At 51.0% G+C, this 16,929-nt stretch overlaps 1 protein-coding gene across 4 annotated transcripts in view; it reads right to left on the reverse strand.

The window, feature by feature from the left end:
• MGRN1 (mahogunin ring finger 1) overlaps window positions 1–13,155 on the reverse strand; it is a 59,687-nt gene extending 46,532 nt beyond the window's left edge. For 3 of the 4 annotated variants that reach the window (XM_072751398.1, XM_072751400.1, XM_072751399.1), the window contains exon 1: window positions 12,837–13,154. In XM_072751398.1, the coding sequence (XP_072607499.1) occupies window positions 12,837–12,924 (88 nt within the window). In that variant the 5' untranslated portion in view covers window positions 12,925–13,154. Of the gene's footprint in view, window positions 1–12,836 lie in introns of all 4 variants that reach the window. The other variant, XM_072751401.1, reaches the window with a different exon arrangement.
• Between the last annotated feature and the right edge of the window lie 3,774 nt (window positions 13,156–16,929).

Below are 16,929 nucleotides of genomic sequence, written 5' to 3' on the forward strand. Positions count from 1 at the left end.
AGAGGTCACGTGACCCGCTCAAGCCCCAGCATCAGCCAGAGGTGGCATTCTCCCTGAAAATCCGTGCTGACCCCAGAGTTGCACACTCAAGTACACAGTCCACTGTGTGTTCTTCCCACACCACCAAGCAAGTCTCCAACTCTCAGTGCACACTGACCATGTGGCCTAAATTTAGCTCAATCCTGACACTATCTACCTGGGGACAGCATCAGATCCCACATATTAAGGGCCCAGCCCCACACCACTGCCCTCTCCCTTCAGATGCCAATGGCCAGGTGGCTGATTGGCTATAAACTGGACATTTCCATGACCCCCAATTAATTTGCTACAGCAGTAGGGGCACCTGGGTGGCTTGGCTGGTTCAGCATCTCCCTTCAGCTCGGGTCATAATCCCGGCTTTCTGGGAGGAGTCCTGCATTGGGCTCCCTGCTCTTGGGGGGGGGGGGCGGGGGGCGCTACTGCTCCCTCTGCCCCTCCCCCCTGCTTGTCTGCAATAAACAAAATCTTTTTTTAAAAAATTGCTAGGGCAGCCCTAGTGGCTCAGCGGTTAGCGCCGCCTTCAGCCCAGGGCCTGATCCTGGAGACCCGGGATCGAGTCCCACATCAGGATCCCTGCATGGAGGCTGCTTCTCCCTCTGCCTGTGTCTCTGCTTCTCTCTCAGCATGTCTCTCATGAATGAATAAATAAAATCTTTCAAAAAGACTGCTAGACCAGCTCCCAAAGTCAGGAAAACAGTTCACTTACTAGGTCTCCAGTTCATCATAAAAGGTAAGACTCAGGATTAGCCAGATGGAGGAGACGCCCAGGACAAGGCACATGGGAAGGGCGCAGGGACTTCTAAACCCCCTCTGAGTGCTCCACCCTCCTGGCCTCTGCTGTGGAGGGTGGAGCCTCAACACCAGCCCAGAAGCTCTCTGAACCGAGTCCTGTGGGTTTTTATGGAGGCTTTGTCATATAGGCATGGGTGATTAAATCGCTGGCTGCTGGTGACCCTCTCAACCTCCAGCCTCTGTACAGGCTGGGTCCAAAGGCAGCCAGGACCCATCCGTAGGTGCTTTCCAGAATCTCATTAACATAAACTCAGGTGTGGCGGAAAGGGGCTTCTGAGCACCAAGACTCAATTTCACTCCTACCACTCATCGCCAGGAAATTCCAAGGCTTATAGGAGCACTGTGACAGTAACGGGTGAAAACCAAACATTTATTTCTTACTTTATAAATCCCAACATCCCTGCTGGGTAAACCATGACATGACTAAAGACCCTGCACAATCCCAACCCCACCCCTGCTAGGACACACCACTGGTCCTGGGACACTGGGTGTGCGTCCCGCTCAGCCACCCGAGTCACCCACGCTCCAGTGGAGGGAAAGGGGAGTGCTGGGCAGACGTGTGCAATGGCTGGGGACAGTTCACTGACGCCACAGGATGAAAATTCTTCTCATTCTCTAACAGGACAGATGTTCCCGGTTACCAGCTTCCTGAAATCCAGCTTCTCACTAAGCCCCAGCTGGGCCTGACCAATGTGAGATGAGAACATCACAGTCCCCAAAGAGTGATCTCAGGGAAGAATCTTCAAGCTCGTGAAACTCCCAGCCAAGTGGGAGGCCTTGGCCTGGGAGCAGGTTCCAAGTCAGAGAGAAAAAGCAGACCCTAAGGGGGTCCCCCTACCTCTAATCACCCTGCGCCCTGACTCCCCCTGGGCCGAGGTCCTGCAGGTATACAGCACAGTGCTTCCGGGCGCAGCCTAGGTGACCTAGTGCAGCCTAACCTCTGTGGGCCTCAGTGTCTCATCTGCAGCATGGACGCCTCAGAGAAGAACACTGACAGCTCAGGATGTCCTGGGGATAAAAGGATAACACAAAGGAGCCTTGCACAGGTGAAAAGACACCTGATAACCATTTGATTCCCAACCCTGCTCCAGCGTGAAAGTCTGACCACAGCGGGACCCTATTAAACAAAAAGCCTCAGTCCCCAACACGATGGAGGGAAGAACTTTAAGCAAAGATTCTGGTTCACTGAGTTCCAAAGAGGCTGCAGCCACCTTTCTGGGGGGTCGAGGGGGTCCTTCCCTTTCCTGGGAACAGCCTCCAGTACCCACAGGGATGGACCCCAGCTGCTAGTGGACCATGCAGCTCCCATCCCGTGGACACAGCTGGCTGGCCAAGGTGGACACCTGACCGTGGCTGGACAAACACCTGGATTCTCTCTCCAATGGATCTGGACCAGAGACCAAAGGACTTGGTGCTTGAGGGCCCCAGATAGGTGGCAGTCAGCTCTGGGTAAGTCACAGCAGAATGATGCTGAGCCCAGAGGGGACGAGGGGCTTTTGGGTTCTGATGGCGGCTTCCACTTCTTGGCTCCCCACCCTTGGGTTCCAGAGACCCACCCTGCACCAGCCTTCCAGTACATCCTATCTCCTGCTTAAGCTAGTCTGCATAAATGCCATAGCGACAGCCAATTTCCAAAGAATTAATAATGTAATAAAAAGCACTTAGAAAAGAACTCCTGCAAATCAGTGAGAAAGGAGACAATCCAGAATGAAAAATATGCAAATGATTTCCAGACAGCTTAGAAAAAGAGGAAGAAAAATGAATGGTAATTTACATATGAAAAGGTGCCCAACCTCACCGGTCATCAGGGAAAAGTAAATAAAAACTCAAAGAGATTTCCATGGCTAAAGTTAGAAGAAAACAACAACAACAAAACATCCACACCTGACATTCCCAGGTGCTGGTGAGAGCAAACAGGCAATCAGAGCTCTGCTCTGTGGATGGGAGTGGCCGGGGATTGGTTCCACAGCTCCAAAACACTGTCTGCAAAATCTGCTGTAGCAGAACACATGCCCCCGAGGGCCCCAACACCACTGCCAGGTGCGAACGTGGACCCAAAGAGACAGGTACTTATGGGAGCCCAAAGCCACTAACAACTGAGAGTGGTGGCTGCCAGGCGCTGGGAGCAGGGGGGGCGGGGGGCAGGGAGAAGTCAGTGTTTAAAGGGCACAAAGTTCCAATTGTGCAAGAGGGAAAGAATCCTATAGAAATGACGGTGGATGGCTGCACGAGGTGAAGGTACTTTATGTCACTGAACCGCATGCTTAAAATGGTTAGGATGGTCATTGTTATGTGTATATGATCACAATTTGGAAAAACAGAGACCCAGAGAAATCTGACTCAGGAGCACCAGAGCAGTCACGGGAGGGTCCATGGCAGCATTTTCCGTAAGAGCCCAAACTGGAAGTTCGCCCGCCACCCCTCGATGTGAAAGGATGAAGACACACGACATCAACAGAAACTGGATATAAAAGCAGAGACCAAATCGACTGATTACTGCCCCCAAGAACAGCATCAGGGCCTCCCATCACCAAATGTGCAGCAAACAGCAGCCAGTTATTTATATCAAATTCAGAAACAGGCAAAATCACCTCTGGTGGAGTGGGAGGGGGTCTCCCAGGGAGGAAGGAGGCAGAGATTAGGAAGAGACACCAAGGGGCTTGGGGGGCTGCTACTGTTCTATTCCTCCAATATATTCACTTTGTGATCATCCATCAAGCTTATGCTTTGCACATTTTCTAAATCCATGCTACACTTCGGGGATCCCTGGGTGGCTCAGCGGTTTGGTGCCTGTCTTTGGCCCAGGGCGTGATCCTGGAGTCCTGGGATGGAGCCCGCATCAGGCTCCCTGCATGGAGCCTGCTTCTCCCTTTGCCTGTGTCTCTGCCTCTCTCTGTGTGTCTCTCATGAATAAATAAATAAAATCATAAATCAATCAATCCATGCTACACTTCAATTTTATTTTACTTTCACGTAGATATTAAATATATATACAGGGATCCCTGGGTGGCGCAGCGGTTTGGCGCCTACCTTTGGCCCAGGGCGTGATCCTGGAGACCCGGGATCGAATCCCACATCAGGCTCCCGGTGCATGGAGCCTGCTTCTCCCTCTGCCTGTGTCTCTGCCTCTCTCTCTCTCTCTCTCTCTCTCTCTCTCTCTGTGACTATCATAAATAAATAAAAATTAAAAAAAAAAAGATTTAAATATATATACATATAATCCCTGACTTATAATGGTTCAACATACAACTTTTAGACTAATGATGGTACAAAAACAATATGCATTGGGGATCCCTGGGTGGCTCAGCAGTTTAGGGCCTGCTTTTGGCCGGGGCGTGATCCTAGAGTCCTGGGATCGAGTACCACATCGGGCTCCCTGCATGGAGCCTGCTTCTCCCTCTGCCTGTCTCTGCCTCTCTCTCTCTCTCTCTGCGTCTCTCATGAATGAATAAATAAAATCTTTAAAGAAAAAAAAAAAGCAATATGTATTCATTAGAACCCATACTTCAAATTTTGTTTTTGTTTTTGTTTTTTTTTAAATCTTTTTTTTTTTTTTAAATTTTTATTTATTTCTGATAGTCACAGAGAGAGAGAGAGAGAGACGCAGAGACACAGGCAGAGGGAGAAGCAGGCTCCGTGCACCGGGAGCCTGATGTGGGATTCGATCCCGGGTCTCCAGGATCGCGCCCTGGGCCAAAGGCAGGCGCCAAACCGCTGCGCCACCCAGGGATCCCCCATACTTCAAATTTTGAATGTGGATCTTTCCCCAGGCCAATGATCCGTGGCAGGATCCTCTCAGGATGCTGGGCAGTGACCAGAGCCCCAGGGCCCAATCGGCAATGCAGTCACCAGGATAAACAATTCCTACCACCATTCTGCACCCAAACAACAACCATTATGTTTTTCACTTTCAGTACAGTATTCAATAAATTACATGAGATATTGAACACTATTATAAAGTAGGCTTTGTGTTAGATGATTCTGCCTACCTGTAGGCTAAGTGTTCTGAGTACATTTAAGGTAGGTGAAACTAGGTTACAATGTTTAGTAGGTTAGGTGTGTGTGTTCAATGCATTTTCAACTTCTGATTTTTTTTTTTTAAGATTTTATTTATTTATTCACGAGAGACAGAGAGAGAGAGGTAGATAGAGACACAGGCAGAGGGAGAAGCAGGCTCCATGCAGGGAACCCGATGCGGGACTCGATCCCAGGACTCCAGGATCACGCCCTGGGCCAAAAGCAGGCACTAAACCGCTGAGCCACCCAGGTATCCCCCAATATTTTCAACTTAAAATAGGTTTATGGGCACACAGTCCCGTCCTAAGTCGAGGAAGATCTGTGTATGTGTGTACACACACACACACACACATTTCTTGAACCATGAACCGAACACGATTCCGTCTTCTGATTTCCCCCAGAGGTACCCAGGGAGTGTGGTCATTTGGGGTATCATCTGGGGCAGGAGCTCTGGATGGCAGACGCTGCAGTTATCAGAACAGGGGCCACTGGGGCCACCTGGAGGGGGCCAGCAAGGTGGTCTGCCCACCCTGCAGGCACCCAGCACCCAGGACCAAGCAGGAGGGTCCAGGATCAGACAGGAGGAAAGGATGGCAGAAACGGCCTCAGGACTTCCTTCAGACACAGAGGTAGGAAGATGTCCCAACAGCCACTCCCCAATCCTTGTGCCTCGTCACCTGGCTCCAGGACTAAGCAAATGAACTGATTTTGTGTTAGCACACACTTCCACCCCATGCACTTTTCTGCAAAAGGCAGAGAGCATGGGCCTCTCTCCTGCCCCCCACTCCTGTCCAGGCGGGATGGCCACGCTCCCAGGTACAGCCAGGGGCTCACCCGGTTCCTCCCCATTCCTGAGGAGCCGGGCAGCACAGGGGCAGTTGCCAGAAGTCAACAAGTGCGTGGTATGTACTGAGGCTGAATGCGGGTGCCTGTGACACCATCTGTCCTTTCATGGGACGCCACTTATGGAACAGCACAGAGCCGTGAGGCTGGGTGACTACACACCACACAGAAACGCGCACAGGAAACGCCAAATGGAACACGGCCCCATGCAAACGTCTGGTACAGCAGCAATGAGTTTGGGAGGAGAGGCAGGCAGCAGTGGTCTCTGCCCGCCAGGGTCATCCAGGAAATACAGGACATCCTCCAGGAAACTTCTGGGCCTGCTGAAAAACAAAAGTTGGGCAGGGCGTGGTCCCACCCGCCAGTTCTCAGGGACTCCGGGAGTCGGAACTGGAAAGAGGCCTGAGGAACCAGAGGTTAACCCCAGTGAGTCAGGGAAATGGGGCCAGAGAACAAGCTCCTGGCTCAAGGCAACAGAGCAGGGCCAGACCCCGGCCTTAGGGTTGGGGATCCACCGCGCCTCTACCAGCTGGGGTAGGGGGCACAGGACTCTCCCCGGCCCACCTCCTGTGCTCAAGCAATCCTCAGCTTTCCACGTCTGCGGATGGGTGGGTCGTAAACACAGTAAAGGTCACCCCAGCCATGAGGAAGACAATGCTCACGCACTTGCACACACACCCACAAGCACCTGCGCCCCCTTTACCCTGGACCCCTGGGCCCTGGCTGACTGGAAGGCAGCAGCCACCTCCCAGGGGGCGACACGAGGCCCTGGGGCCCTGCGGCCCGACCCGTACTAGCCCAGGCTGCCTTCCCTGACACGCCAGGCCCGCGGTGGGCAAGCCCGACAGCGCCCGGGGTGGGCGGCACCAGCTGGCTGGCAGCCAGGTTACTTTCACGTCAACAAAAAGTTATGGTTTCTCCACGATCCCCAGAGAAACCATGAAAAGTCCCCAGGGTCCCTGGGCCCTGACACTCTCCCGGAACTGAGTAAATGATGCTGCAACTCCAGAAACAAGCACACAGCTCCCGACCCCGTCACAGGCGCTCCACAGGGAGAGCCACAGGCCTGAGCAACCCGTGGCCCCCAGCCCGGCCCCAGGGGCAGGCTCCTACACCCTGAGACCTAGGGCTGCCACTTTGGGGTGGGAGACTCGGATGCCCACCCGGCGCAGCCCACTTAACAGGCTTCTTGTTGCTTTTGTTTTTACAAGACGTGCAACAATAGAAGCTCAGAAAACACAGCTTACCTATGCAGCAATTACAATAAACCCTAGACCAACTTAACAAGAGCAGAAGCACAGAACGAGTTCTCGCATGTGAACAGCACAGGTGACACGGGAAGCTGAGTGGCATACGCTGTGATGAGGGTGCAGGTCTCCCAGCCTTTGTGCAGGAGGAGCCCCTTTTCCCCACCCCCCCATCCTATTGCCAACCCCCCGGCTCAGCACCAGCTCACACCCTTGGGACAGGGATGCCCCAGGGACCTGGAATCCCCCCGGTGATAGAGAATGTTCTCTCTCACCTGGAACACCAGCCTCGGCTCTTTCCCTCAGATGCCAAAGAAATCAGGGAGCGAGGCCCTACTCTGCAAAGGGTAAACCCCAGCACAAGTGTTCCCGAGATGCCCCTAGACTGCCAGCGACATAAAAGCACACACCAGAAGTCCTGCACATGGCAGGAGAGCCAGGAGTCCTCAGATCCCCACCTGGCACCCCAAGGACAAGATGCAGCCCAGTCTGAGCAGCCCATACACTCGGGAGATGCACTCGGTCTCCTCCAAGGCCTGCTGCACAAGCATTTGTTAAAAGGCTACTGTACACCAGGCTCAGTTGCTGCGTGACAAAAGGCTGTCTGATTTCCAGTTCCTCTACCAGAGGACAAAAGTTTTGGTGTCACAAGGATATGGCAAGGCTCTGATAAGATAAAGGAGGGGAACATACTCTGAAACGCACACATGCACGTACAAAAGGTTGAGGCCTGGGCATATTTCCCCGCCCCACCCTTCCCTGCCTGGGCTGGTAGGTCACATGTCTGATTGCCTCTCCTTCTGACACTTCTCCTGGGTGACCTGGGCCCAGCACGACCCCCCTCAAACACCAGGGCAGCCAGCGTCGCTCCGAGACACACAATTAACAGTAGTAACAGCAGTAGGAGGTTTAAGTGTGGAGCAGCTGCCCAAGGCCAGGATCTCTGTGCGGGCACCTACTGCACTCCAGGCTCCCCCTGCATGTCCACACCTTCTCTTTATGAGCTCAGCCATGGTGGCCCCACTCATGCTCGGACCCTCGGCTGAAGGACCCTCGGCTGAAAACTGGCCAGCTGTGTGATCAGGGCAACGGAGTACAGAAATCAACCCTCACATTTACGGTGAGCTGATTTTTTTTTTTTTATAAAGGTGCAGCAGCAGCAGCTGGATGGAACGAGAATAACAAATGCTATTGAAAATAAAAAAAAAACTAAATATCCACAGGAAAAAAAAGACCTCATAGTTTTACCTGAAACTATACCTGAAAACATTACCTCAATTACGCTCACAGCACTTGCTTTAGCAGCACATATATGAAAATTGGAACAAAATGGATCACAGACCTAAACACATTAGCCGAAACTATAAAACTTCTAAGGAAAAAAACATAGAGGGGCACCTGGGTGGCTCAGCCAGTTAAGCATCTGCCTTCAGCTCAGATCATGATCTCAGGGTCCCAGGATGGAGCCCCACGTCAGGCTCAGCAGAGTCTGCTTCTCCCTCCCCCTCTCCCTCCCCTTGCTTACGTGCCCACTTTCACTTGCTCTCTCTCTCTCATGCATGTACTCGCTCTCTCTCAAATAAAGAAATAATATCTTAAACAAAAAAAAGAAAAAACAAAAAAATTCTGGGACCTTGGCCTAGACAAAAATCTCCTAGCTATAACTCCAAAAACATCAAGCACTGAAAAAATGAATAAACTGAACCTCACCAAAATTTAAAACCTCTGATCCTCAAAAGCCACCATTAAGAAAAATGAGGACAAGCCACAGACTAGGAAAATATATTAGCAAGTCACAGAGATGATAAAGGAACTGTATCATTGCACCCAGAATAAGGAACTATTATAACTCAGTAAGAAGACAATCTAATCTTTAAAAAATGAACAAAAGACAAAAAGAGAAGTCTAGCAGTTGTGCTCATGCTTCTCTCTCTCTCCCCCCCTTCTCTCTCTCTCTTTCTCTCTCTCTCTCTCTCTCTCTCTCGTGTGTGCGCAAACATACATACATACACACACACACACACACACAGTATACAAAAGGCTAATAAGCACGTGAAAACATGTTCAACATCATCAGGAAGGATGCCTGGGTGGCTCAGCGGTTAAACGTCTGCCTTCAGGTTGGGCTGGGATCCTGGAGTCCCAGGATCAAGTCCTGCATCGGACTCCCTGCATGGAGCCTGCTTCTCCCTGTGTCTGTGTCTCTGTCTCTCTCTCTCTTTCTCTGTATCTCTCATGAATAAATAAATAAAGTCTTAAAAAAAAAATCATCAGGGAAATGAAAATCAAAACCACAATGAGATACTACTTCACACCCATGAGAGAACAGCTATAACAAAACAGACAACGGGGCACCTGGCTGGCTCTGTCAGTAGAGTACGTAGCTCTTGATCTCAGGGTCATGAATTCAATCCCCATTGTGGGCGTAGAGCCTATTTCTTTAAAAAAGGTAGACAATAATAAGTGTTGGCGAGGATGTGGAGCACTGGAATCCTCACACATTGCTGATGGGAATGTAAAATTGAAGCAGCCATGATGGAAACAGTCCGGCAGTTTGTCAAAAGGCCAAACATAGGGACGCCTGGGTAGTTCAGCGGTTGAGCATCTGCCTTCAGCTCAGGGAGTGATCCTGGGATCGAGTCCCGCATCAGGCTCCTCACAGGAAGCCTGCATCTGTCTCTGCCTATGTCTCTGTCTCGCTGTGTCTCTCTCACGAATAAATAAAATCTTAAAAGAAAAAAAAAAAAAAAGGTTAAACATAGAGTCACCATATAACCCAGCAATTCCCCTCCTGGATATATACTAAAGAGAATTGAAACGGGCCACACAAATGTTCATGAATGTTCATAACAGCATTACTCATTATAGCCAAAAAGTGGAAATAACTCAAATGTTAAGCAGTAAATAAATAAAATGTACTCTATTGTACAATAAGGTACAGACACCTGTTACAACATGGATGAACTTCCAAGACGTTGTTCCAACGGCAAGAAGCCAGACACAAAAGAGACCATGTGTTATATGATTCCTTTTACATGAAGTATCCAGATTGGGCACATTTTAAAGACAGAAAGCTGATGAGAGTAATGGGGTGAGGGTGGGGCACTGACTCACTGCAAATTGGCACAAGGAAATTTTGCAGGGTGATGGAAAGGTCTAAAACCCGATTGTGGGGATGGCTGCACAGCTCTACAAATTTACTGAAAGTCAACAAATCATATGTTTACAATGGATGAGTTGTATGGCACACAATTTCTATCTCGAGAAAGCTGCTTAAAAAATAAAACGAATAAACACAATAAAAACAAAGCAAAAGCTATTAAATTTGAACTAAGTACTGTTGTTGGCAGTACATGCTCAAAGTTCCACAAGCAAAAGAAATTTGGACAGGAGATTTTAAAAGTTCTCACCAGCAAAAAAAAAAAAAAAAAAAAGAAGAAGAAGAAGAAGAAGAAGAAAAAAAGAAAAGTGAGGTGATGAGAGTGTTAACTCACCATATTGCCATATTGTGGTAATCATCTCCCCATGTGTACAGATATCCAATCATTAGCCTGTACACCTTAAATGTATACAACGTTACATGTCAATTATGTCTAGACAAAGCTGGAAAGGACAGTGTAATAAATTTGTTAAAAAAGTCAGCATCCATTTTTTTTTTCTTGATATCATCAACATTAACAGAGATCTGAAAAGATAACTTTCTCATAAAGTGCTTGAATGGTCCATGGGCCATCCCCTAAAAATCATCTGAAACTCCCCTGGGGTTCCCAGTCCACTCTTGGGTACCCACAGGAAAGTACTGCTAAGGTCATTTCTGCCTGGACTGACCCTCCCCCCCTCCCTGAACAAGGTGGCCTGAAGCACAAGGAAGCCAAGAGGACACCTATTGGACTGGAAGGGTCCAGGAGAGCCCTGTCATGGTGCTCTAAGGTAGCCCATGACATTCACCTTGGGTGTCAGTCTCAATCGATTAGTTGTAGCTGACTGGGGTGTTTATTAATGGATTCTGAAACCAAGTCCGGGCTTGATGACAAAGAGTGTCCTGAATGATCAGCAAGGTCTACCACACAAGGATCTGAAAGCAGTGTCATAATGGCCTTGCAGTTGTGGTTTCGTCCAAATGCCCAAGTGAAGGGACATCAAGTTTGCCCTAGTCCCGGGTTATATAGGAGATGCCACATTAAACTTTGTTATCTCGGCCGTGTCACTGCTAGCTATTATGTCTGAACTGGCCACCTAATTTCCTTTTTAACCATCGTGATACCAATTACTATTTTATGAGGACTTTCCGTCCCACGTACTGTTCTGAGTACTGCATAAGGATCGACCCATTGTACAGATGAGGAAACTGGCCCAGGGGGCAAAGCAACCTGCCTAGAGTCACTCAGCCAAAGACAAAGCGGGAGAACATCAGAGATGGAAGAGGATGAATTCGAGCAACCGCTTCAACCAGATGTGGGGATGTCAGCCCACTGGCCTCCAGGGGATCCCCACGCCAGGCTGGGCTGCCCTGCACTTATGCCTGGGACACCGGTGGGGCGACAGTGCCTTCTGACTGCATTGTCTTCTGACAGTTCCAAAAGCCCGGCTAGTCTCCACCCCTCTATCCTCCCAGATATTCCCCTTATTGGGCTTCCAAGATCAGGACAGAGCAGTTCTCAAATTTGAGTGGCTATCAGACTTGCTGGAGAAATGGGTTTAAATGCAGGTTCCCAGGCACCAGTAGGTCTGTGGCAGGGCCCGGGGAACGCATGTTTAACAAGCTTTCCCACCGGACACTTGGGTGGCTCAGCGGTTGAACATCTGCCTTCAGCTCAGGGCATGATCCCATGGTCCCCAGATCGAGTCCCACATCGGGCTCCCTGCACGGAGCCTGTTTCTCCCTCTGCCTATGTCTCTGCCTGCCTCTCTCTCATGAATAAATAAATAAAATCTATAAAAAAGAAAAAAACAAGCTTCCCCACTAATGGGAGTGGGCGGTCCTGGACTTCCCCTGATGGGTGTCCCAAGGCCTCCCTATCAGACCAAATTCTTCAAAAGCCAGGATCAGGAGACCCAATCTGAGAGTCCCCCTGATGTCCAGACTCCCTGTCCTTTTTCTTCTTTTCTTTCCATGGCAGTGACCCCGTGAGATGGAGAGAGAGAAACTCAAGCTAAAGTTCTGGGTCAGGCCACACTCTTTAGAGGCGCCCAAGCTGAGCAGCGAACAAGCCGAACAAGCACAGGAGGAGCAGCGGCGGGAGTCGGATTCCTGCTCCCAGATGCGCCTCCAGCCAGCTCTGAGACCTTGGGAAAGTCACTCCCTTGCTGCTGTCTCAGGGTTCCCCCCTGCCACAAAATACAAGACCGGAGAACCAGGTGGGTCTCCTGTTCTCCAGCAAGGGCTCCCAGCCTCTCCCCCCACGGATACGGTCTCCTTGGGCCCAGCGCCTCTCCCCTCACCGCCCCCCCTACCCACCCAGCATTCACATGCACCAGGAGGTCACAAGAAAGCTAAGCCTGTGTCCAGATGGCGCGGCGGGGCTTCACACTGAGCCACCAAAGAAAACCCCAACTGGCGACGGGGCGATGTCAACCCCTTTGACAATGCCCACTTTGTAAGCGCAGGCGAAGCGCCGGGCACCGGGCTAACTCCTCGCCCCCCCCCCCCGGGGGGGGCTTCCTGCTGAGTCTCTCCGGGTGCGGCCGAGGGAGCCGGCGCGCAGGAGCGAAGTGACTGCCCCAAGGTCACCTCAGCGGGACGGGGCCGACAGCCCGGGGCCCACCCACAGAGCGGGCGGGGGTCGCGGGGAGCCCCGGGCCCAGCAAAGGCCCCCCGCCCCCCGCGGGCGCGCCCTGCCCCCGCGCCCCGACCTCGCCCCGCCACCCCGCCGCCCCGGGGCCGCGCCGGCCGCTCACCGGACTTCGGGGGATAGCGATAGGCCGAGTTGGCCTGGATATCGATGTCCTCCACGCCCGCGATGCGGCGGCTGAGGATGGAGCCCATGGTGCGCGGCGGGCCGGGCCGGGCCGGGGCCGGGACGCGGGGGGCGGTGGCGTCCTCACGCGGACATGGCCCGGACCAGGCCACACGGACGCTCGCCCACGGCCGCGGGCGCCTCGGCCTCGGAGCCCCAACCCCCAGCTCGGCCGGGGGCCCGACGCCACGGCGGCCCTCCGCCACCCACCCCGGGCACGGGGCACTTCGGGAAATGGAGTCCCCTCGCCGCGGAGGGCGGCGGGCTGCGGCGCAGAAGCCCGCCTGGGAACTACATGTCCCAGAACGCCCTGTGCCGCGGCCCTGGGAAGTTGCTGACCAGCGCTCCGGGACAAACCAAGTGGACCTGAATCACGAGGGGAGGAGCCGTCCCCCGCGCCGCAAACTGGCTTTCCCTCTGCGTTCCAAGCACGGCACTAATAATCGTGATTCCTTAGCTTCCTAATCATCTGTTCATGTGTAGGCTCTTAGAGGAACCCAGCGCCTTTCGTTTACCGTCTCTATGAAATATCTCCCTGAGCCACCGCGGTTCCCCCCCGCTTCTCAGAGGTTATCTCCTGCCCCAGCCAGGAGAGGGCACACCTTTACCTGCCACCTGGTAATTGCTGGGGTGGAACCCAAGCGGACCTGGAGTTGGGGTTTACAGGAGCTAGGCGCTTCTTTTAGACTTTTCCAGAACTCGGGGCTTTAAATTAAATTATTAATTTAAATTAGAGACATAAGTTTAAAGGGACACCTGCGTGGCTCAGTGGTTGAGCCTCTGTCTTTGGCTCAGGTCGCGACCCCAGGGTCATGGGATCGAGTTCCGCATGGGGCTCCCTGCATGGAGCCTGCTTCTCCCTCTGCCTGTGTCTCTGCCTCTCTGTGTGTGTCTCTCGTGAATAAATAAATCCTTTAAATTTAAAAAAAAAATACAAAAACACACACACACAAACATAAATTTACAGCCCCACCGACCTCTCCCCATTTTGCATATAGAGAAACCGAGACACAAAGAAGGGACAGCTGCACCTGAGGTGCTGAAGGCAAGTTTTAAAAATTGGTCAGGGGGATCCCTGGGTGGCTCAGCGGTTTGGCGCCTGCCTTTGGCCCAGGGTGTGATCCTGGAATGCCAGGATCGAGTCCAGCGTCAGGCTCCCGGCATGGAGCCTGCTTCTCTCTATGTCTATCATGAATAAATAAATAAATCTTTAAAAATAAATAAATAAAAAATAAACATTGGTCAAGATTATAGGCTTGGAGGTTGCAATGTACTTTCCTGGCTTTTGGCTCATAAAATTCTGAGCAGGCCAAGTGGAGATTGTTTTCACCCGGTCTTCAGTTGAGACACTGCGGTTCTGAGAAGATAGTGGCTTCCCAAGGCAAGCTTGCTGTATCAAAAAAGCAGTCAGAGAGGGCAGCACCTGGCCAAGGGTCTCAAGTGGTAAATGAACCACATTCCACATTAAAATGAGTCCTGTGCCACTCTGGGGGCCACAGTCCAGAATACAACCTTCTGTTGTCAGGGAACCTGGGAAGCCAAAATTAATAAAAGAGGTGAAAGATTTATGTGATGATGAGTAGAGTCCAGGTCTTGGAGGAGCCCGATTAAATCTCTGCTTCACAACCAAGATTCCCCATTTGCTGAGCACCTACTATGTGCAGGACATCATGTTGAGGGCTTTATACATAGTCTCATTTAATTTTCTTTTTTTTAAGATTTTATTTATTCATGAGAGACAGAGAGAGAGAGAGAGGCAGAGACACAGGCAGAGGGAGAAGTGGGCTCCACACAGGGAACCGGACGTGGGACTCGATTCCGGGTCTCCAGGATCACACCCTGGGCCGAAGGTGGCGCTAAACCGCTGAGCCACTCGGGGATCCCACATTTAATTTTCTGATGTAGCTTTTATTTTCATTCCCAATTCACAGAAAAGGAAAGTGAAGCTGTGAGAAGTGAAGTACCCTACGTAGACTGCATAGTAGATAAATGGTAATAAAGCTGAAACTTGTACCAAGCCATTCCTTTTACTGTTATACTCCCTTCCCACCCCAGAAGCAGAAACATTCCCATGAGCTAGATTTCATGTCTCTTGCCACCAGAGGGGCCTAAATACTCCCCCCACCCTGCATGATCCTTCTTATCTTTCTGTTAAATCATATAACACTTGCGTGTATACACACATAACACTTGCATGTATACACACATACATATACCAACACTGAATTCAATTTACTGACCTCCCTGCTTGGGGGGAGGCAAGGAGAGTAGTAGAGACTCTGATGTTCTCATTGAAAAACAACCCTAGGAGCATGTCCTTCCTATAGATCCTGGGGCAGGGCAGTTGTTTCCATGGGCTGGATGTTTGATTAAACATTCCTCTTAACAGAGCTTTGGACTTGTTCTTCTGTGCTTGTCCAAGTCCCGCTGGGAGACAGGCCCTTTCTGATTTGTTATTAGTTCTACTGTCAACATTTGTGCTGATTCATTTATTTATTCAACAAATATTTATCATGCAGCTACTATGTAACAGGCAATGAGCCAGGCTGCTAGCCAGGCAACTGGGATCAAATGGAAGAACCTTAGATGTGGATCATGCTAGTGAGGAAGGACACTAAAAATGGTAACAGGTGCATAAATACCAAATGTAGTCGCTACTATAGGACAACAGAGGTGCAGTGAAGTAATAGGAGAAACTTAACTATTGATAGGGGGGTGTCAGGGAAAAGGTGACTTCTTCCGAAGAGGTGACATTTAAGCCAGGGTTTTGTTTTTTTTTCTTTAAGATTTTATTTATTTATTCATGAGAGACACAGAAAGAGAGAGAGAGAGGCAGAGACACAGGCAGAGGGAGAAGCAGGCTCCATGCAGGGAGCCTGATATGGGAATCAATCCCTGGTCTCCAGGATCACACCCCGGGCCGAAGGTGGTGCTAAACCGCTGAGCCACCAGGGCTGTCCTAAGACAGGATTTGAAATAGAAATAAGAGCAAACCAGGGGGCAAGCAAACTCTGAGGGGCTAAGCCAGTGGAGGTTCCAAGCAGGGGAAACACTATGTGCCCAGGCCCTAAGGCTGCAAGGAGCTCAGGAAGATCCAGGGGCTCAAAGGCCAGTGTAGTTAAAACCAAATGGGGGGGGGGGGGGGTGAGTATAAGAACAGAGATCAGGAGTGACATAGTGGCCAGATTTCAAGTCCTCTCAGCCAGCATTGGCCTAGTAGACACTAGGCCCAGTTCGTGGGTATCTGGGGTGAGTCCTTTGGGTCCAGACTTCTTCCTGAAGCTCCAGAACGGCTAGGATCCTTGCCTAGTTATTCTTGTGCTCCCAGAATCAGACACCCAATGATCTATGGAGTATTTGAAAGAATGGAGGTGGAAGGGTGCCCGGTTGACTGTCAGCAGAGCATGCAACTCTTGATCACAGAATTGTGGGTTTGAGCCCCAGGCTGGGTGTGAATATAACTTAAAATCTTAAAAAAAAAAAAAAGAAAAAAAAAGGAAAAAGAATGGAGGTGGGAAGGAAGAGCCAGGGCATCCTGGGGACACTGTGATATGGCCCCCAACTTTCCTGAACTTCAGGTAAGATGTGAGCACTGCTAGAAATACCTTTTTGTCCCCTGCCCCCATCTCCTGGTCCCAGCTGTCAGGCCCTATCTGAGCTTGCTAAGAAATCCAAAGTCCACTCTCTAGCCAGGCTGATCCTGGCTAAAAACAAGATTGTTTTTTTCTTCCCTGCTGCCCCTGGGAAAACAATCAGGCTAGGGGTGCCATGGGGGCCAGAGGAATAACCTTTGCTCCTGCCAGCCTCGTCTGCCCCACCCCAGCCAACCTGCCGGCTTGAGAGCTGGACAAGCCTGGGCAGGTAACCGAGTGTTGCTGGATCAAGGCAGGGGGAAGGGGCAAGGGACTTCCTGTTTCCCTGAACCAGAAAATCCCCTAGTGGGCCCTGCCAGGACAGTGCCCTCTCTCACTGGCCAGAAACACCCTCATGGCCTACGGAGTGAGTGCCCATTCTCCACTGGCTCTGAACACTGG

Source organism: Vulpes vulpes, chromosome 3 (assembly GCF_048418805.1).
Source record: "Vulpes vulpes isolate BD-2025 chromosome 3, VulVul3, whole genome shotgun sequence".
Lineage (NCBI taxonomy): Eukaryota > Metazoa > Chordata > Mammalia > Carnivora > Canidae > Vulpes > Vulpes vulpes.